A 23,158-nucleotide genomic window follows, 5' to 3' on the forward strand; every position below is an offset into this window, starting at 1 on the left:
TTTACATGTGAATTCCAGGGTATTACCTTAAATTAGGCAACATTTACTGCCTTCCATTCCTTAAACACTTAATTACTCAGTAATCATCTTGTGAAAGATCTTTCAGTAGTCTGAATGTGATACAAGAATTTTATTTTAATGTAAATATTATTGTGTTCTTTTTTAGCTTTGAACAGTTTTGTATCAACTATGCTAATGAGCATCTGCAGTATTATTTTAATCAGCATGTTTTTAAGTATGAACAAGAAGAATATCGTAAGGAAGGCATCCGCTGGACAAACATTGATTTCATGGACAATACAGCCTGCTTGCAGCTGATTGAAGGAAAACCCAATGGCTTGCTCTGCTTGTTGGATGATCAGTGCAAGTGAGTATGCGTTTGAACATGACTAGTTAACCCACTTTCTATGATGTTTGACTTTCGTCAAATATTTGTGCTGTGAAATTAACTTTAAATTCATTGTATGTAAATTCATCACAGACCAGAGTCCAGCCTTTTCAGATTTCAGGATAAGTTGTTGAGCTTGTACATTCCATAGAAAATAGTATTCTGACGAAATTTCAGCACCTTATGTTGTTCAGCTTTTGTGTTGCAGGGGTGTAAAACTTGTTACAAAAAATTATTTGTTTACATGTTTTCACTAAAAATTATTATAAATATTGATCTGTACAATCTACATAGCTCATGTTGGGCTTGTTTAAAAGCTGCCAAAATGCTTTTCAGATGTGTGTAACTCTCATTGGTTTTATTGTTACCTTCTGTAGCCTTTGACCTTCAGTTTCGTATGAAATTTTTTTCTGCAGAAAATGGGTTGATACCATGTCTTTGTGTTTTTTCTGGTTTATGTTTTGGGTAAATCTAGCATATTGCTCACTCTATAGCTCCATACCATTCCTTTCAGTTTTCCTGGAGCAACAAATGAAACACTGCTACAGAAATTCAACTCTGTCCACAAAGAAAATAACTTCTATGAAATTCCACAAAGGAGGGAAGCAGCATTTATTGTCAGGCATTATGCTGGAAAAGTCAAGTATCAGGTAAAATTTATTGTGTGTATTCATTCCATTTTGTTTGAATTACTTTTAATATTAGGACATGGAAGATAATTTTAAAGTGTATAGCAAGAATCAAAATTTGAGGGAGATAAGACTTGTGATTTTTGGAGTTATAAATACTACAGTGAAAAATTGTATGAAAAGGGATTTTTGAACACACTGAATGGCCTAAGGATTTCTTTAATGTTTAACAGTAGCCATGTAAAATATGAAAAAGGAAGAGAACTGCTGAAATAAGTGGCACTGTGAGTCTGAAAGACATCATACTGCAAATTTACATTTTCTTCATCAAGCCTGTGATTGCCATGAGTGCTTGCAGTGAGCTGTTTGCTCTTTTAGTCTGTTAGGTGGGGTGACATTACATGCAGTTTGATCAGAATCAGTTAGGAGGAGATAATGGATTTTAGCTAAAATATATGTGTGTGTGTGTGTGTGTGTGTGTGTGCATGCACATGCGTGTGCACGTATGTGCAGGAATAAGATGATTATTAAAAATAAGATTGCACATGTGTACAGGAATAATATAATTATTAAAAATAAGATTGTTTTCATTGTTATCGTTGTCGTCATCAGCATCATTTTTTGTCAAAATTATTGGCATATATTTATATTTTGGTTCACTTAAAATTGTTGCACTTATAATAATTTGTCTAATTTTTCAATGTATTATAGACATTATGAAGAACAAATGGTGATTGTGGTCTAAAATTCTGTTTATTAGATACTAAATGGTTTGATCGGGGTTTTAGTCATCTTCAGGGATGTTTCCAACCTTAGTTACTTGTAATAGTATATATATATATATAAACATATGCACACGTGCCCACACAGACACAATATGATATGACATGATGAATATTACTTTATTCTTCATCTTTTACATTAAAATGTTCATAAACATTAAGATCTGTGATAACTGTAGACTATATTGGCCAGTTTGGGCTTATTAATTAAAGTTTATAATTATGTTTTAGTGTACATTGTTTACTGGATTAAAAAAAGCATTAAGATTAAGTTCGTAGAGGCTATTGAAATAAAGTCAGAATAACAAAATTTCTGATGTTCTATGATAAACAGATGTAAAAAATTGTACTTATTTTGTATCTGTGTAGGAAATTAAAAATTGTCATAATATTTTTTACACATTCTGTTCTCATAACAGAAGAAAATATATTTAAAACTTTGTGTTAATTGTGCATTGTCCATATATGTTTATATATAGATGACACTTGTGTTTCAAAGCTTTAATCAGGAAATTCAGTATTGTCTTTTTCCTCATTCCTTTCCCATGAAATGCTGAAAATATGTGACATGATCTGTGAAGACAACCTGTATTGACCACACAATATTTACTCTTATTACTGCATTTGATAAACATGATATCGTAACTGGGACTAATACATAAAGCAAAAGTGATGATGTCTGAAAATAAATGTCATCAGAACTGTATGAATTGTGAACTACACCAAATGAAAAATTGGTATGTTTTGAATCAGAATGGCAGTTCAGGAGCTGATGAAAATTCAAAGGAAATTATAATGGAAATTAAAGTGCTGGTTTTTACCTGAAGACAGGGTGCAGTCTGTATGCACCTACATAACAGTGTGTACAAGTATAGTAATGGTAATTTTAATAAATATAACTTATAATAATTTTAAAGTATAACTTTTGATGTTTGGCAGGTGTTGGAGATGAGGGAGAAGAACCTGGACTTGATGCGTCAGGATATAGTTGGTGTTTTGAAAAACAGTAGCATGGCATTTGTGAGAGAATTGGTTGGAGCAGATCCTGTAGCTGTGTTTCGATGGGCCATTGTTCGAGCATTCTTCCGGGGATATTTTGCTTTTCATGAAGCCGGTAGAAAGCACAGGCTGTGCAGAGGTGAGAATTCACTTAACTACGGTAAGAAATGACACTTGTGTTTATCCCGTTACTTGTCTGTTGACCTTAAAATACGGGAATTAAGATCTTTATGTGCAACCTTACAGACAGATTAAATTGGCATTTAAATGCTTTAAAGTGCAGAGAATCATAAAACAAATTTCAGGAGGCTGTCCCTGAGAAACCCCACCCCATAAAGTGGATGGTTCTCTGGCAACATGTGTGGCCTTTGAAACATTTCAGACATATGAGGCACTGTTCATTTGAATGTATAAAAGTTGTAATATCATGACATGGCAGGACATTTATGTCCCTTTTGGCCAGCAGTAAAACATTTCACAGGATATTTATGTCCATTTCAGTCTCTAAGGTTTAAGTATGTAATTTCTTCATGACACAGTCCTGGCGAGTCACTTCTTATTTTACTTAAAAGAGGTTTCCTGTAGTGAATGTTACATGTGCTTTTTCAGCAGATGGCAATAAACCAAGTGCAATACAGAGCCGTTACAGAAACCACACTCCAAACGAGAATTTGATCAGGTGAGAATTTACATTTGTATTTATTTATTCTTCATATGTATTGCTTGTGTGACTAGTATTGTGTTTGTCAAATGGGTTGTGCACTGTTTTTGAATTTTAGTATGTGCCTAGAGGAAAGTTTGCATTTGGCCTACCTCATATTGAAGAGAGAAAATTTAATAACCTATGTGGCTGAGAGCATATTAAAAACTTAAAATAAACATATATTATGCCACAGATGGAATTTTGTACTTTTATGTATGAATATTAGTTATATATGCAGTTTATTTCTAAATCTTTTACAATCTTTATGGGACCCAGTGCTTGGGTTTATAGCAGTGTCACTTCAAAAAAGAAACTCAAATTATATCAGAGTATGGGCATCATATTTGATATAATTTTTACACCTTCAAGTTTATTTATGCAGTAAATATATATCTGTATAGCCACTAAATAGGATTTCTTGTTTCCTCTTAGCCATCTAGTGACAGTTTCTGCAGTGAATCTTACGATTAACAGGATTGCGTAAGTGATCGTACCTTCGGTCACTGTTATCCAAGTCCTTGCAGTGTGTTTTAAGTTTTAGTTCTTATTTTTTTCACATTCTTTACCCTACAATAAATATACTGTTATGTGTTCACGGACTGCTGGCTTGACTGTGTTTTTGGTTAACTTGGTATGTTATGTGTCTCCTCATAGTGTTGCCTGTAATATACTTACATGTTTACTGGTTGTTGCACTATCTGGAGATTTTTTTTTTTTTAAAGAAAGGTAAGATGAATGATTCCAGAAAATGTGTATTATGTATGCAGGAAGATGCTTGTTTTTGAATGTTATAATTTTCTTTCAACAAGTTGCTATCAGTTACATTCTCAACTTCCATAGCTGTATGTATGTCTCTGACTGATTGGGGTCATGTTACATTTTGTAGAATTGCTATCTTAATGAAGTTGTGATACACTGTTCTCCCACCTTGTGGGGTCTGTTTACTATGTGGTGCTAGGAGAGGGTGGTGTAAATTGAAATGTGATCGAGTATTTAATGTCCAATGAATGAAAGAAATCCTGATCATTGATTCTCTTTATAGAAACTGAATATGTGTGTCTGCTCATTATTTGGAAATAGAAAGCCTGATTTTCAACAAACTTCCGCCATTGATTAACCTGTGACGTAATTAAGGTGAAATGCAAAAACTGTTGTTGAAGTTACACTAGTTGAGTCCATGTGTTAGTTTGTGTGGCGTTGTAAGCTTTTATCAATTATTATTTACAAGTTTTAAGATAGATGCTCAAAAGTGTAAATTTATTTTTCTATCTTAAAACATCAGAATTACTTGAAAGAATGAGAAAATGATAGTTGAAATGTTTGTCGTCATGCTTGAAATTTCCAGCAGTATGTTGTCCTGTGACAAGTCCTTGTGCATTCTTCTGTATCCTCTCTTATGTCCTCTTCTGTTTTCTCTCTAGTGGTCATTGATCATATTTATAAAATTGTCAGATGGGCTGGTTTCTACTGTGATTTGTAGGTGGTACTGTATTTGCCAATGCAAGATACTGACTGCCTTCATTCACTCTGTCAAAATAAGTGAAGAACAGGCTGATCTGCAAGTCAGTCCTAAACCTGATCAGGGAGGTGCTTGCTATTTTTTTTTATTTTATTGTTTTTTGGTATTTTGAGAACATTATTATGACATTTGATGGATTCCATAAATCGTTCTTGGAAATAATGCTGTGTTACAGCATTTATTCGAAGGGTAAAATCATGTCAAATCAGCGTTTCTGTATATCATAGTTACAGTAGTGTCTTGGCAGGTTGTGTAGTATAGTGTTTCATATTTTACAGTGTGTGTGTGCTTCAGATAGTACTTTCATTTGTGTATTTTCCGTCCATAGGTTCATCAGCTTCATTGTGTAATGGTTAAGTAATTAATATCAAATGTTGATTTTCTGTTGACCCATATAAAATGGAAAGATGTTTGATGAAGGAAATTTATGTTCTCTTTAACAAAGTTGTTTAACCCTTTACCCATTCTTTTTAAATATTAGCACTTGTGTTTCATCTTATTTTGTATCCGTATTATAAATGAGAGTACACTGTTTTACTACTTGAAAGGACCACAGCCCTTTTAAATTTACTGCTTTAGGAGGATCAGAGATTTAATAAATAGCTAAAACCCCGTACTGATAACAACTTGTTGCCAATCCAATAGTGTTAACATACTCCAGGAATGTGTTCTAAATTTTTTTTGCCATCTGTGCTGTAACCTCACACTTTCTGAGCAAGCTTATTGGTAGTTTCAATAGCTGTTTATATGTAAATTATGTTTTGTTGACTACAAATGTATTACATATTTTATGCCTACATCAAAAAGTACACCAACATTTTCCAGCTTTTCACCAAAACATAACAGCAATGTTAGTGGCTCATCTCGATTGTCATATGGCTGTCAGAAACAACGAAGCACAAATAACAGCGAATCTCAGGTTGGATTACAAACAAGCCCAGGTAACAGCCATAATCGATTATCATGGCCACAGTTCCGCAACACCAACACAACAAATCCTCAACAACGAATTGAGAGTGAGTTCTCCTTTGTCAGAGAAGCACCATCTTTACCATTGTGTGATAGTGTAACACCAATGATTAGCACTGAGACAGGTACTCAGGAATCCACACAAACCAGGAGAGACTCTTTGAATCGACAGCAAGGCGCACTGGAGAGAGTACTGTGTCCAGATGAAGCTAAAGTTCTGGAACGAGCAAATCAGATTGTCATGTACGTAAATTTTCTCGTTCCTGGTAGGAGCATTGGTGGAGGAAGTTGTGCATCTTGTAGCATGCATTGTTGGAAGTGGGCATTAATGTGACTAAAAATGATGTGGTAAGCCTTGTTTACTTCAGACATGCTGACTTACAACTCAAAAGCAACTATTATAAATTTGCTATGAAGTGTATGGTACATGATAAAATCGAAGTTCTTGGTAATGCAGAGTTTGGATGCTATTAAATCTAACTTCAGCACTTTCAGAGATTTTCCAAAGCAGCCTTGGTGCGCAGCACTACATTGTTGTCTCTTTCATACATATTTCTGCTATTTTCTCCATAAATTGATAGATAGTAAAAGTAAAGTAAAGCTGTCCCACTGTATGCCATGTAGGCGTTTGGGGGGAATAGAGCCTACACATTCTTGACCTTGGCACTAGATGGGGTGAGTGGTCAGCATCATGCCCTGGTGGCGCTTTACCCCCAGGAAAGGACCCCAGTACCCATTGGATAGGAGGCTGGGTGGGCCCCAGAACTGGTCTGGATGCAGAGGAAAAATCCTCTGCCTCCATTGGGGATCGAACCCCTGTCATCCAGTCTGTAGCCGGTCACTATACTGACTGATGTATGCCGGCTCATAATTCGTAGATAGTAGTTCAGGTAAATGAAGACTTGGTTATTTTCAATAAAGGATTATTTTCTTAAAATTTGTTTGTTTGCGTGTATGAAAATTTTTCAGTTTTTAAGGTGAGTTCTGTGATAATGGAAAATAGCAGAATTTTGGTCATGTAAATTTTTATTTTTGTGTTATTAATATTAAACATTATGTATGGAATTTGATATGGCAGGAGATAATAATTAGGCTCTGATTTTACAATCTTTAAGTTTGATTCCATTGTTTTGGCAAAGTTTAATCTGGTGCAAGCACTTTGTTATAAATAGGGCTGTTACTTAATCATGTTTGTTCTATTTTCAAAGGAATAGAAAGTTCTGTGTCAGCTGCTGGAGTTTTGAGCTATGAAATATGAATGTGAATAGTTGCTCTTCAGTTATTTATATCAGTTGACTAGGTGATGGCCAGTAACTATGATATTATATTGTGATACAGTACACAAAAAATTGCTATTTTGTTTCTGTTTGGGATTTGTTTTGTCACTAATATTTGGCTTTGGGGTTATTTGGTGATAGGTTTTACTTTTCTTTCCCATCCTTACAGTTCTTTTCTTTAATCTGAATACTGTATTTAGGTGATGGGTGGCACTCTTTATGTATGGGTTGTGTTGTTGATAATATGGTGATTCTCATTGTCTTTATCTTTAAGTCCTTATGGAAACAGTAATGAACTTTAAAATGTTGACAATACAGCCAAAATCTGCATTGTGCCTTAGTTTAAAAGTAGATACAGCATGAACATCAGACTTCTGTGAAGGCTTAAAATCGACTTTATTTTTGTTTCCTCTTCTATTATCATTTTAGAGTTTTATTTTATAAACTCTTTGCTTTATATTGTTTATATAAGCTTCTGTCAGGAATTGTGTGTTACAAACTGAAGGCTACCTTGAAGAAGGTGAAGTCCATTCTCACCCTTACCAACTTAAATTGTTACAGATCGTGGCACAGAAACCTGACAGTTTTGAAATGAAAATAACTTAAAAAAATATTTTTACTGTATTTATTTTAACATAACGAAGTATGTTACAAAACATTTTATAAACACAGTTTGTTTCATTGCTATTTTAACATAAATTATAATGATGGTATTCCTGCTCGCAACACAGTTAAGCTATGGGTTCAGAAGTTATGTGAAATAGGGTACCATAACTGTAGACAGTACTGAAAATGTAAGAAGAGCTGTTCTCAGAAGTCCACAGTGATCAGCAAGGAAATTTGCAATTGCTTTGAGGATATTTCACTGAACCATGTGTTGAATGTTACACAAAGATTTAAATTTTTAGATATACCCTTTGTGAGTGTTTTTTCACATCAAGAAAAACATACTGAAATTAAAACTGCACATAATGTTCTCTTATCTGTAATACATTCCATTTAAAGAGAGCAGAGGAAGTTTTGTAATTTATGATGTATGTTTTATTCATTATTATTAAAATTGATGCTTGAATATAAAGGAGTGTTTTTAATTATCTGTTTGTTTGAAACATTGTACTTGTTTTGTAAGATTGAACATTCTCAATGAAACCCATCTGTAAGATTGTTTGCATGAACTCTTATAGGTATTTACAAATATGTTAAATGGGTATACAATCATAATTTTTTGAGTATTGTGGTGTGATTAATATCCTCATTCTCATTTCCTGTTTGTAAGATAACAAATTACTGTTGCATGCTTGTACCATTCAGAGCAGCCATGTCCTGTTGCTTCTACAAATGTTAGCTGCTCATAAAAATCATGTTCCCCTTTCCTTACTAGTGGATATAGGCTTAGAGGGAATTTTTCTTATATATAGGCATAATAATAACACATAATTTGCTATATTGCCACATTTTATTGTATTCTGGATAATTGGAGGTTTGTCAGTATGGAATGTGCAGATGTTGTGATGAGATTATATTGGTGGACTTTTTCAACCTTAATTGAAGTTTGAAATATCGATTAGAAATTTAGAAAGAAGCAACTTATTTGATTCTGAATATATCTTGTGTGATGAAATTTGAAACAGAATATTCAGAAAAGAATTGTAAAATTTCAGTCTAAATTAGTTAAATGCTTTTGAGGACCTCAAAATAGTTGAACAAATTATGTGTTGTAATGATGTAACATACCATATCATGCAAAGGTTTGTGTTGAACTATGTTTATGCCATTTGGAAACTTAAAAGGAGCCTCTTCTTCCTCTTAGCATTACAGTTTTCTTTTTTCATTCATAGGAGTTTTGAGAGTATGATAAATAGGTGACTTCTCTCACAAATTTCCTAGCTTACTTAATAACAGGAATTAGGAAAACAGCAATAAACCAAACCAGATTCCAGCAGGGCAGAAAATATGCTAGTATGGTACTTACAAAATATTGAAAGAACTTCCTAGAACAAGGATGAGTGAAAAGTAGGCTTTAGATTGAATGCATCTCATGAGGATTATAATAGGACATTCTTAGAACTATACAGTACTGGAGATCTTGTCAAATATTGTGTGGCATCCCACTTTAGCATTAACATCATCTCATAAAAGGGTGTGAGAACCCTTTTTGGAATATTTGGGAAGATACCTGAAATTGTTAGTGTAATTTTTATTTTATTAATACACTGAACTCGTAGGGAGCTTTATAACAAATCTTGTATCAAATCAAATTTTGTATATAGTTGCTAAATGTATAGTTGCTTTAGTTAGTTACCCTAAAAACTCAAAGTAATCTTTAGTGCCTGTGTATATATTTTCAGAATGTACAGTTTTACTTTGTTCCAAGCCTAATTTTAACCGACTCTTAATCATTTAAACTGTCCACTAGTTGTCCTAACAAAAGGACACGCTTCTCTAAACAAGTTTGACCTGTGGATCTGGAATTAATTTTATATGAATGTGACAGAAAATGCCAGTGATCTTTGGTCCAATATCACTAATTTCCTGTGTTACAGAGAATGCTAGTGATTTTTGGTGAAATATTACTTGTTTCCTTCATTATTTATTTGTTGCATCATTATGTTCTAAATGGCCAAATGTTAATGATAATATAACTCAGTATAAGAGTATCTAAAATTAGTTTACTGTGAAATTTTGCCTACACAGTATTGGGTTCATAGCATTATAATAACTACATGCTGTGTGTGATTGTAATGTAAGATTCCTTGTATTTTGGAGTGATGCTTTCCTAAAAATTAGTATTGATTTTTTTGAACAGGAAAAACAAGTCCTTTCGACCAAGGGAACGAGGCAAAAAGGGTTTGAAGAACTTGCAAACTGTGAAGACACTGGCAGGACGAACCCAGAGTTATGGTTGTAGTAATCAGCAACTTGGGAAGGCAAGAAAGCAGCCTCTCACTGTTACTGCTCAGTTTCAGCAGTCTCTCCATAGCCTCATGGATACACTTAACCAGGCTAATCCATTCTTCATACGATGTATAAAGAGTAATAGTCATAAGGTGAGTAATAGTATTCCAAATGAACAGATGAGTTGACAGTATCTTTAGAAACTCTAAGCAGATTTTCTGAATATTTAAAGGTTTACACAGCCATGTGCTGGTAGAAATTGTACATTCTACCAGCCTACAAATCTATATTAAAAATTTATTATATTTGCAGCAACAACATTTTGTTTTGAAAAAACATGCAGAGGTTACTATGATACATCACAGGTACAGCAGCAGATATGGAATTTTTACACTTTGAAGCTTACATTTGTCTAAATAATATTGAAAACTTCAGTTTCTGTTTCAAAATAAATACATCACTACTCAGTTGGTAGAATAAACTATGTATAAAGGCAAGTTGTTTCAAATTTTGGATTCATGTAAATAGATTTATTCTGTGTCTTGTATAGTGTGTTGGTAATGAGATTTGTTGAACTGACTTAAAGGGTATATAAGTAAGTGGGAATTCTGAGGTTACAAGCTTTGGGAAATTTCTCTATTCCTTCAGGCAAAGGCTCATAAAGGAAATTTATTAAATTTTCTGCCATACTTCCAAGTGCATTTGGCAGGATGTACCCATAAATGTTTTTAAAATGTGATTGCTGGGCAAAACTGATTTATAGGTTTTGAAGACCATCATTCACTAGTGAACATTTCTTGAATGTAAATATGGAACTCTTACTTTTTGCAGATTCCTAACAAATTTGATGAAGAGACAGTTCAGCGCCAGTTGCGTTACACGGGTATGCTTGAGACAGTGAGAATTCGACAAGCTGGGTACAATGTTCGGCTTACATATGATGAATTTATACAGTTATATAGAATCCTGTTACCAAAAGGACTAGTTAGGTATGTGTTAATTGTGCCTTGATTATTGGTTATTATAATATATCATTCTGAGTAACTAACTATAATACAGGCCTTTTCTTCAGCTGTTAATAGTTATTCAGCTGGACAAAAAATTCTGTGCTTTTATTCAGCCTGAAGATTTGTCACCATGTTCATGGAAGCCTGCCTTTTGACCCTATCCAGAACCACTTGAATGCAGTCCATACCTTATTTCTTGAAGAACCATTATATTATATTCCCAACTGTGCCTATTTTTCTTTACAGAGAACTGGATGTATATTCAGGAGTCTGTCAAGAGAGTAGTACACAAGCAGGATTATTAATACAACATAATTTTTCAACTCCCTGACATTTTTTCTGCAAACATTAAGCAGTAGTCTTGGTACACTTGTAATGATAGTGTTAAGTCATGACTATGTCTATATTTAAATTAATTCCAGCTAGATGGTTACAATATTTTAGTGAAGCTTCACCAATTTTGCCAGAATTATGGAAGTTTTGTATGAATATCGATCTTATACAGATCACACTTATTTTGTCCTGACTGGTCAATGAATTTGGATTTTGTGTACATATACTAAACTTAATACATATTTACTAATCATCATGCTTGCATGTGAATTTAATTGTAATTGTAGCATTCATATATTTTAAATCATTTAATTTTGTTTCTCTCTTGTGAGCTGTACATATTCTTCTGTATTCTTTTGCCTTATCATTTAAACAGTTCTCAAGCAGATGTTCGTGACTTCCTATTCACCCTGAATTTGAACCGTGATAACTACCAGCTTGGTACCAGCAAAATTTTCTTGAGAGAGTCTGAGAAGGTGAAGCTGGACTACAGGCTACATCAACAAATTATGGCTAGTATTGTTGCAATTCAGCGTTGGACTCGTGCTATGCTGGAACAGCGGAGGTTCCGTCGACTACGGGAAGCTGTGATTCTCATTCAGGTGCGTAAATTTTGTCACTGTGAACATATAAATGAAACTACTTATATGTCGCTGTCTTTTGACCATATAATCTAAACACATCTCTTGGCATTTGATAAACAGACTGATTGTTATTATGATTAATGACTAACCATGCACTTTTGACATTTTATAAATATTTTTTATAGAACTTCACATTTGAAACATTAAGGAGTGCATGTTTGTGAAGTGAGTTCCCTAAAAGTTTGATTACAATGAACTCTTACTTCAGTGTTCATCCATATACCGAAGAATAACATAAAACAGTAAAACCTTCAAAGCATGGAATTTAATTTTGTGTTAATTGACTTGTTAGTAAACCTTAAAACATATTAAATTTTTAATTGAGTATTCAGATGGTATTCTACTATAAGTAAAATAGCAGGCAATTGACACTAGCAATAATCTGGTTTTGTTTCTCATTGTTGAGTATTAAAATTAAGTTGTAAATGGAATCTACATCATTATGCTGTGTTAAAATAGGACACAGAATGATTGGCATCATGCTCGTTCTTTCTTGTCGATCTGTTTGTAAAATATATTCATTCATTTTGTTTATATATATATACATTCTTAAAAATGCTGGAGCTACTAAAACTGTCTTTGTTTGGTGACTTCTACAAGTTACATTACATAACTGCTGGCTGAATGTTCAAATGTGGAGTGCAAACATTTGTGATAAAATGTGTGTTTCTTTTATCATACAGAGTATACTTAGATTTCACTGAAATTCTTAACATTTTCAACTTAGTCTTGTCACTTCCATTATGCTGCTTTGATTCATATGAGGAAAGTTAACACTGAGCAGATTTAGCTGTGATAATCTGTCTGTCTTGTATATTTAGTTTTATTTGTTTCGTATAGATGTAGGATAGTACTTGGAAGTAGGCCACGTCTTTCTCTTACGTTCCTCAGAGTTTTTCATTCATAATTATTCTCACATCTCATATGACATTCTGTAACTGCTTCAGTTGATACAGTATCGTAAGGTAATTTACAGTGGGGAACAGTCACAGATTGGGTCCAGGATAAGCTGTTTGAGGCTTTACATGGTATTAATCTGTCTTATATTGAAATGGACCTCTTCCTGGAGTCTTCCTGCTTCATAGCTTACAGATACTTTAGATTTATTATGAGTTTAAACTTATGTTGAAAAATAAACTACGATGTATGTTGTTAGAAGTTGCATCCATCAAATATTTCTAGCAGTCTTTTAAGACATTGCCGTTCTCTCCAGTCTGAATCACTGTTTTAGACAGGCCAACACACAGTATATATTCTCCCATTCTAGTGTCATAAATGTACTGCCAGTTGGTGTGATAAGTCAGTCTACTCCACAGCATCAGTGGGCAAGCAGCACAAAACTCTGCCATGCACAGTGAGTGTTGTTGCAGGAAACAGAGTGATTTTTACCTCCATTGTTAATGTTCCATTTCTTTAATTATAATGTGATTCTTTGAATATCTCATTGACTAGAAGGACATTCTATATCTAGAGCATACAAGAGAAAGCTACAGTTGAGATACTACATTTGGGCATATATGAGGCTAAAATTTTCATTAGATAATAGATGTTAATTGAGTGCCTCAAGTATGACTTAATAAACTAATTTGTAGTCATTTCATGAGAAATCTATTTTGTGTTGCATAGGACAGATGTATCACAGAAACACAGGCTAACTGAATGTTAGAAAGCAATTTATTCACTGATTCATGCAGTACAGTGAACTTAGGTAGCCATGCAGGGCTACTTATGTAGTCACTTTTAATTTTTCACTGAAATATTGCAGGTTTGGCTGCTCAAAGTATTCAGCATTTCATACAGCACTCTTTTCATAACGTATTTAGTAACCGTTTATCTTGCATATAGAAGCTTCTGTTAATTCAGGGTCTTTCCAAAAATATGCATTAGTTCTAATTTTTTTATGTACTAAACTACAGGACAGACATCTTTATGTTTGGTGTTACTGAACACAGCAATTTTCAGATACTGGAGGTCTTGTTAAAAATTAACATATGTACTGTTGGCATCCAAAACCAGTTGTAGTGTCTTTGGGAAGTTTTCATTACTCCAGCCAAAACATATTTGTTGGTGCCGATCACAGCTAGCTAAAATGTCTTGCCTCAGCTCTTGAATTGTTTATGTATTGTTTCTTAAACAGTATTTTTAAGAAACCCTCATCAGAAATTACGTGGATTGAAACCTGGAGAGATTGCTGGTTGGGACCAGCTAATTCCATAATGTGCCAGTAAAAAATTATAATTTTTTCATGAACATCTAGCACTGTGATTTTTGTATGCAGTTGAGCCCTCTCCTGTTGAAAAATTTTCTCTTGGATTTTATGTACAAGCATTATAGGAACAGTACAAACAATTTTTAAAGCACGTGGAGATTGATAATGGCCAGTATTCACAGTATCTTCAAGAAAAATTGTCCCAGTAGTAAGCCAAGCCAAAGCAGCATGCCATATCGCACGTTCTTAGGAGTGGCGTTAGTGTCCATTGTTTCATGTGTGTCTTCTGTGGCCCATATATTTTTATTCTGCTTGTTAATGTATCCATTCATATGAAAGTGGGCTCATTTTTAAACTATGTGCTGTGCAGAACTGGAGGATTGTCCTCTAAAAGATGCAGAAACAGGCCACAGAAATCAACTCTCTTGTTTTTATTGCCCTCACCAAATGACTTTCATTTTAATTCTGTATGGAAACAATTTCACATATTTTCAGTTTTTTATGACTGTTGATTCTGTTGTTGAAAAATATGTCTTACACTGATTTTCTTAGATTGTGTGTCGGTCATTGTCTAACGCATACATTTTTTTTCTATAGCCTTGAAATTTATTTTTACTAAAAACATACTTTTTATTGTCAAATATCATTCCACTCATTTCAGGCTTCCTTTTAATTTGTTTTCTCAGAACTGCTTGGAGCTTTTTTGGTCTTGAATTTTTCTTTAAATTCCTTTTGAGCTTGAGTAAAGTTATGAGTCTTTTAAAATAGTCTTACCAAAAACATACATTATTCTGTTGTGTATGCCATTTCTTCATCATTACTTCATTGTGTCATTAGGAACAACACAGTCTTCTGTGACTGCTGTGGTCAGTAACGTCATGCACAGTGATATTTGTCACACATTGTATTTTAATAAATAAAATTAAAACTGGGCATTGTTTAGGAAAAATTACTTCCTGAAGCAACACACTATGCATTTTGTGATTCTTAAACTGGGTTTAAGTTAATGAGATAGGGAGATTTCACTTCAAAATTTATTTTCATTTGTATAATAGGTCAGTTTTCTGCATTATATTGATCTGTTCAGAGTTGATACTTCTAGTCAAATTTTTTGTATGTATGTACCTGTATGTCATCATGCCCCCTTCTCTACTTGTGATTATTGTATTTTGTAAATGTTAAAATTGTTGTGAAATTAAATGTAAACTAGAGTTGCATGTTTTCAGGTTATTGTGGGGCTAATTAACAGATAATCTTATTTGAATTACAGCATTTTAACTATAAATGTTAATACTCCGAGGTTATTTCTTTTCAGTACAAATGTAGTGTATGGTTGGATGACAAATCTGTTTTATAATTTATCTTCTCTTACTGTCATTAGACACGCTGGAACAAGTTAAATGTTAATTGTTTGTGGTTTGTTAAATGGTGTTTCAGGATTATTGACAAATTAAGAAATTGAAAAGTGATGATAGTTATAGGAATAAATATGGATTCACAGAGGACAAAATGTAATGAGACTCTTAAAATTTTATTCATAGTGATGAGTATGTTTAATTCTTATATATACTTCATTTTAGAACACACTTTTGAACCCATAAAACTACATATCAAGTAATTGATTGCTATATTAAAATTTAGAGTCTCTCATGAAGTGTTCAAAAATTTTTAACTCCTATTATTTATTAACATGTTTCATTGTTGTTGTTTATTTTGTATTTAGATGATAACGTGTTACTGAATTAGTAATTTCCTCTGGAATTTACTGTAGATAGAAGAATTTAAATGTCTTTATTCTTGTGTCATTTATGTGTACTCCTGTTATGGTGTAAGAAGGTAAGCTTGTATCATTCCCGCCCATAAATCATATATGACTATTGTATCTTCATCCAAGCAGAAAGTTTCATGTAGAAATGATGTAGGTTGCTATCCATTTCCTGTATCTTCTCTGTGATTTAATAATGCAGAGCAGCTAGTATATACAGGAATATTTTGTCAGCCTTTGTTTACGTTTGATTCATCACTGAAGTTTGTTCTCCTAAAATAATGCTAAGACTACATGGCACAGTAACTCAGAAGAGCACAGTCTGAATCTTAGTGTACTATATAAATCATAGTTTTGTCATAGAATTCAGCTGTAAGTGTTATCTGTGCCTGGACTTTTGAAAGCTAGTTTCTTAACATTTCTGTGTGTCTTTGAACTGAATATCATGACTGAGTAGTAAGCACTTCTGTTTTTCATTCAGAACATCCTGTGTTTGAATGTCAAGCGTGGGGACCAGCTGTCCTGGGAGTTCTTTTTGTGCAGTTTTTCTTAGTTTTTCTAAACAATTTCTTGCGTAGTACCTCAAAATAGGCTGTGGTCATACCTTTCCAATTCATAACTCACAATCAACTTACCATTTTTTGCTTCATAGTCTATGCAGCAGTCTTGATTCCCCCATTAGCTTCTTGTTTTTCTATAGGTCTTCTCCATGTCAGTTGTAATTCTAGTGCTTTGCTTTGTAATGCATATTGTCACTTTCATTTGTGTGTTGAATCCTTTCAGTCTGTTTACTTCCATATATTATAACAGATGCCATATCTCATATCTGAAGGGTAAATCAATTTTTCTTTGTGCCTTTGTGTGACCTGTGTATAAGAACTTAAGATTTTCAAACACTGAGAAATATTTAAAATATTTTGTGTGTATACTGGCTTCTCTCATGCTAATCCATTTCTACTTTCTCCTGCATATACAATCCAGCTTGATTTTAGCCCAGTCATTTCATTGCACTTCATGTAATTGTTAATAGAAATTATCTGATGAATTAATTTGATTTCACTGTGTACACTTTTAAGTGATTATCAACATAACTTTTGTTTTAAATTTACTAGTACTTTACATTGACTTCATAAACTTAATATTGTTGAAGGGTTTACAGATACAAGAGCAAGAATTTAAGTTTTCCACAGTCTGAAGAATAGTTGATTAAATAAGTTTAGCAATAACATTCCTTCAGGTTACTCTTGAAGGCATGTCTTTCTTTCCATGATCTAGCATTTCGGTTGCTGTGCAGTGATGTAATTATGTGACAATTTAGTGAAGAGGTAGACAAACTTGCCTTTATATCTAAACACTATGCTATTAAATGCATAAAGAAGAAGGTCAAAGATGTAAAGTACATACTGCTTTATTTCCTGTCCAAGACTACTTTTATAATAAATATGTTGCATATAAGATTATGTTGGTATGTTATTAATTTTCTTGTAATGGGTCAAAGTGCAATATGCAAATACCTTATTATCACAAACAGATTTATCCAGTTGTATATAAGAGTTGAAGTACAGATGAAAGAAAGAAAAACTGAATGTTAGGACTCCTACTGAACCATATGTTTGAATTATATTGGGTTGTGGTTCCTTTAGTCTCAATGGCGCATGTTGCTGGCACAACGGCTATTAAACCAGACGCGAGTACGACTAACAGCAGCATTACAGATTCAAAGGGCTTGGCGCTCATACAAGGCAAGTGCCTGGTACCGGAAACTGAGGTCCGGTATTGTGGTGTTCCAGGCACACATCAGGGGATATCTGGCTAGGAGAAGATTTATGGAGGCCAAACATACCAGAGAGGAAGAGGTGAGTAGAAAAAGTAAATTAGATTTGATGCCGTTATTTCAGTTGAATCACTGTATACTTATTGGAGTTTGCTTGCCTGTGAAACTCAGTGTATGTTATATTTTGTAAGTAATGATATGTGAACAGTTTAAACGTGGAACAATTTCTTCATGGATATGAAAAAACTGTTTTCCAACTCTTGTTACACCTTGAGTGTATATGAATTGTTTAAAAGCTTCTCTGTAAGTAATGTGTGATTCTGTACGTTCAATTATTATTATTGTCTGTTTACACAGTTACTATTCATAGTCTGGTCTTGTTCTTTAGATGTGTTGTTCCAGTAGCATCTCTTCCTACCAGAAGAGAAATTATGTGTGAAACATTTAAGATTTAGTTCTTTGTGGACTGGCCCAGTCAGATGGGTGTGCAGAGGAAGAGAAATGGATAAAAGTCTAGTTGGAAGGTCCTCAATTTCAATCCATAGCAGTTTTCAGTGTGTTGTAATCTTTTGGTTTCCATATGCCAGGATAATATATGTCCATTGTTACCACTTTTCAAGTTCTACTGATCATTCATGATAATCTTAGACACAATACAGTTGAAAGAACATAGGTGAACAACCTATCAATGAATTCATTGTCTGACCAGCTAAATCATAGTACCTATTGCTTCCACTGACCGCTTAACTCTCTTCATCAACTGCCACGCAGGTCAAGTGTTTTTAATGGTGTCACTCATGAACATAATTATATTTTTTTATTGCTGAATATGATATACTTTTCCACACTCTTACATATATGATTTCTTAAAGCAAACATATTCAGTGTGATATGCATGAAGGTTATAAACTTTGCACAGAAGTTTACAAATGAGAAGTATCCTTTTTTAAGTATTGGATCAGTGCTGCAGTGCCTCTGATGTTGATACTACTGTCATTGTACTTGATTACCACCTCCCATTCGCATAACCTAATTCTCTAAGATCGCTCTTGCTGTTATCATCATTAAATAAACAGAAGTGTAATAAGTTTATATAATTTGTATTAATCAAATTAATTTCCTTTGTGTTAATGACAAATTCCAAGGGGTCACAGCTTTTCCCATATTTTTATTTGAAATGTGTTTTTAATATTAGTACACGTTTTATATAAGATCTGTTTACTTTTAGTGAAGGGAGAAAATACTTTTTACAGGCTCGCCACCAAGCCAGCAACATGGATTCTCGTTCGGCCCAGAGCACTGATGAAGCTTTCCTTTCAAAGGAGTCAAGTCAAGAGGAGCTAGATGAGCGGTTAGAAGCAGAGGACAGAGAATTGCAAGATTCAGAGGAGTATGTGTAAAGTTTTATTTAATATTGTGTTTATGTAAGATCAAAAAATATCAAGAACAGATCACAGTTATTTCCATACATCTCATACATTTCTTCAGCAGAAGTCTGGGAATTGTACTTTTCAACCCACAGAAAAGTAATCTGTAAAATACCTGAGCTTAGTAGGTTTGATGGTGGTGTGCGTCAGTTATAGTCAAGTTGAGAGGAAGCCTATAGTTTGCATGGATGGTATGATGTTCTCTATTTTAAAAGCAATTAGAGAAACTGGCTGCAGGGAATGTTTGTAAGAGTGCTCCTATCTTAAGTTTTCATCTCAACATTGTAGCAAAATGGCCTCTAGCAGTATGGTCTTCATAAAAATGGTGATATGGTCCACATTGGCAGATCATACATGTATGGACATGACAATGTAGTCTTTATCAGCTATACAATTTTTGTTGCAGAAATTATAGTCAGAACAGTCAGATACCTCCCCCTAAGTGCCTGCATGGCATATGGTGGGACAGTTTTTTCCCCCAAACAAAGCCTGACTTTCTTTTATTCCAAAATGAAGCCTGATCTATTTACAATCTGCCATGATATCAGTAACACGTTTATTTTAATGCATAGATGCCAGTAACTCTTGAATGAATTATTTGACTATGTTCTAAGAACACCTGAGTTAATTTTACATTTGAAGCACCAACCAAGGGTTCCCAATAAACTTACATGTGCAGTCCCATCATAACTTGCTGTGCAAGTAGTGTCACATCCCTCCATGCTGATTCTTAATTTTGTGACTGTCATGAGCATAAGATGAGTACGACTATGAATAACGTTTCCTTGCATAAAAAGAATGGCCCAAGAAAGCCTGATGTGTTGAGATTATCATCATCTGAACCAGGCCTAAAACCAAACATTATCTGTACTACCTGGCTGAGGCCAATGTAAGCCTCTGTGTCTGTCCTTTGGTAATTAATGTGAGAAAAAATAGTTTCTAGTTTGTTATGTTATGGGACCCTGTATGCTGATATTTCATGGAACATATTTCTGCCTCCTGTTTTGTTGATTTTTTGCAGGTGTTTCCACACACTGAAAGAGATTCCTGCCATCATTCTAAACTTGGTTTATGTTGTTCTCATTTTCCAAGTTCCTTATCGTAATGCATTATTTGTTACTTTTTAGGAGCAGTGGTATTCAGGAAGACAGTGAATCAGAATTCACTGTTCCTGAGTCTACTTCTTCAGCTGGACCAGTAGGGGCAGGTAGCAGACCTTCAGGACCAAGTGCAATTTTATCTGCTCCTTCCAGTGATAGGAAAGCTCTTAGGTAATAGAATTTTTATGTAATGGGTATGTATGTTGCATTTGTCTTCTCTTTTTAACTGTTAAATTTTATACTTTGAGGAAGAGCCTAAGTACCAGTTGGATGGGAAACTTGAGTGGCAGAGACAGCAATCTCTACCTCCTCATAACTTATATCTTTACTGACTGAGCTATCTAACATTTACAATTTATAAAACAGTTTTCCAAGATTCTTCCATCCATCTGCTTTTTAATTTCCCCGTTTGAATCGGGAATTTATTTTGTCAGTGGTGGTCTTGCAGGTGTTCCTCCAAAATATTGGTAACTACCTAACAGACTGCAGAGCTTTACAACCCATAATTAACATCTTCACTGCCTTCAGAATCTGAAATCTCATATATCCTGTTCTGCTTTACATAGTTTGTGGAATGTTTCATAACTGACTACAACCTGATATAACACTAAGAAAGTGCTTTAACCTTTGTGCTGATAATAGACTTACAAAATAACTTATAATGATTGATTATTTTCATGCTTAGTTTATTTATGTGCTGTATTTTAAGTATGTTAATGTTGTTTATGCTGTTGCTTTCCTTGATTATAGGATAAATGAGCCAAGCAAACAGTCCCTTGGACTTGAAGTTTCATATTCAAAAAAGAAGATCTCTGTGAAGAGAAGCAAGGGAGTAAAGACTGAAGCAAAAACTAACCATAGAGCATATCAGGAAGAGAAAATGAGTGGTAAGCAGAAAAATAATAAGTGTCTAGATTGAAAGGTTTGTGGTCTTGCTTTTAAGTAGTGTGTGTTCATAACAAATCACTATAGAAGTATGCAACACTAACACTTTCTTAAACACCTTGAGAACCTGTTGAGTGTAAAAATGTTTGAACACAGTAAATTTCAGGTCTTTTCTAGGTTCCACATTTTGGTGGCAGGACATCAGACTCATCAGATGATGAAGATGTTGTATCATCAGTGTATATTATTGTCTGACTGATGTCATGTAGTCCAGATTTTTTTTCATTATTTTTGACTTTCTTTTGAGTTTGAAGTAGGTGATGAAAGAGTTGAAGAGAATACATAACAGAAAGATAAAGAAAAATACTTTTTGTGGATACTTAATTGCCTTTTGTACTGTGGTGAAACATGAAAGACACTTGTCAGCAGAGGCTATGCTATGTATTTTTATATATATATATATATATATATTTTTTCAACATTGATTTGGGCAGTGAATGTGGTTAAATTATTCTGAAGGTTATGTTTGTGTGACACTAAATGGTTTTACAGGAAAATTTTCGGCATCTAGTGTAACAGAATCTGGAATTGGAGCTGCTTGGTCTGTGACAGAGAGGAAAGGAAGCAGTGATTCATTAACATCCCAAAAGAGTATAGAATCTCAGCGAAGTAGTGACTCCCAATCTAGTGCCCCAGTTCGTGACACACTGCACAAAGCTAAGAGACAGATACAAGCTCTCATCGGTAAATGAAACTTCCTGCTTCCCCTCTAAAGTTTTCTGACGATGGTGGATTACACTTAAAATTATTCATTGTCTGGACGTTTTCCATCGTCCTTGTTTAAGAAGAAGGAACCTTGACGTTTCAGAAACTGGCTCTTTCCGTCTTCAGGCAAGATGTACCTACTCAGTTGGGTTCATTAGATAGAGCTAGTCTCCGTCACCGGACAGCATATGCCATCCAGATGTCTCAACATACCCACCTGGGTACAGGTCTTGTCAGCAGATGATAGTAAGAATATAGTAAAATAAAAGTCCAGACAATGAATAATTTTAAGTGAAACTTCTTGCTGTTCTGTCATTCTTTATACATATACCCACACACACATACTTATGTAACTCTATGCAAAATTTGTTTTATAATTTACTGAATTTGCTGTAATTGCTAAGTAGATGCATTTCTTGAACATGGACACTTTAGTAATAAGCATGGGGTTACTGATACGGGAAAAATTCTCTCTTTGTGGTATATTAAGCAGGGCTCAAACTTAAGTGAGTGAAATAAGATGGTTTATCAAATTATTTAGCTGGTTTAGTTTCAAGTTTATGAATATGAAGTTAACATAACAAATAGTGTGATGGATATGTGGCTCATTTGAGATTATGTTGACACACATCACCTGTATCTTTTGCTGTAGAGTAAGTACATTCATACATTCATGTTTCATCAGTAAACTGCAAAACAGAAATATAACATAAAACTAGCTAATAAATGTTTTGCAAATGTAACAGATTTAAAATATTTGCAGGTCACAGTAGCAAATCAAAATGACATGCACAAGAAATTAAATTGTGAGAATTTTTGTTACCTGTCCAGTTCAGATTCTTTTATTTTTATGTTTTCTGTCTGAGGTGATGATTGTTGTTTCACTGTGGAAATGTAATAAAGTAACTATTTTTTCAACTGCTGTGTTGTTGCCAGCACTGATACTAACCCTTTGTAGTCGAAACTTGTCTAAATTTTGTTTAGAAAGTTAGTTCTTACCTCAAGAAAGGCACACTTCTCCATTAAAAATTTGGGTTGATGTTTAGACATGTGTGAGAGTGTTCAATTTTAATGCTCGAATCAAGAAA

At 33.9% G+C, this 23,158-nt stretch overlaps 1 protein-coding gene across 10 annotated transcripts in view; it reads left to right on the forward strand.

The window, feature by feature from the left end:
• Positions 1 to 23,158, forward strand: part of LOC110836619 (unconventional myosin-IXb) — a 49,952-nt gene that overhangs the window by 8,234 nt on the left and 18,560 nt on the right. For 3 of the 10 annotated variants that reach the window (XM_022078009.2, XM_022078012.2, XM_022078010.2), the window contains exons 9-21: positions 167 to 367; positions 903 to 1,038; positions 2,739 to 2,937; positions 3,408 to 3,477; positions 5,846 to 6,232; positions 10,073 to 10,313; positions 10,993 to 11,150; positions 11,878 to 12,103; positions 17,763 to 17,975; positions 19,147 to 19,283; positions 20,448 to 20,591; positions 21,171 to 21,307; positions 21,858 to 22,049. In XM_022078009.2, coding sequence (XP_021933701.2) covers positions 167 to 367; positions 903 to 1,038; positions 2,739 to 2,937; positions 3,408 to 3,477; positions 5,846 to 6,232; positions 10,073 to 10,313; positions 10,993 to 11,150; positions 11,878 to 12,103; positions 17,763 to 17,975; positions 19,147 to 19,283; positions 20,448 to 20,591; positions 21,171 to 21,307; positions 21,858 to 22,049 — 2,441 coding nt within the window. Of the gene's footprint in view, positions 1 to 166; positions 368 to 902; positions 1,039 to 2,738; positions 2,938 to 3,407; positions 3,478 to 3,933; positions 3,982 to 5,845; positions 6,233 to 10,072; positions 10,314 to 10,992; positions 11,151 to 11,877; positions 12,104 to 13,412; positions 13,500 to 17,762; positions 17,976 to 19,146; positions 19,284 to 20,447; positions 20,592 to 21,170; positions 21,308 to 21,857; positions 22,050 to 23,158 lie in introns of all 10 variants that reach the window. The other 7 variants (XM_087350305.1, XM_087350292.1, XM_087350294.1 and 4 more) reach the window with 7 other exon arrangements.

The sequence above is a fragment of the Zootermopsis nevadensis genome, unplaced genomic scaffold (assembly GCF_977971745.1).
Source record: "Zootermopsis nevadensis isolate Lab colony 2312 unplaced genomic scaffold, Znev_1.0 Znev_ptg000002l, whole genome shotgun sequence".
Classification (NCBI taxonomy): domain Eukaryota; kingdom Metazoa; phylum Arthropoda; class Insecta; order Blattodea; family Termopsidae; genus Zootermopsis; species Zootermopsis nevadensis.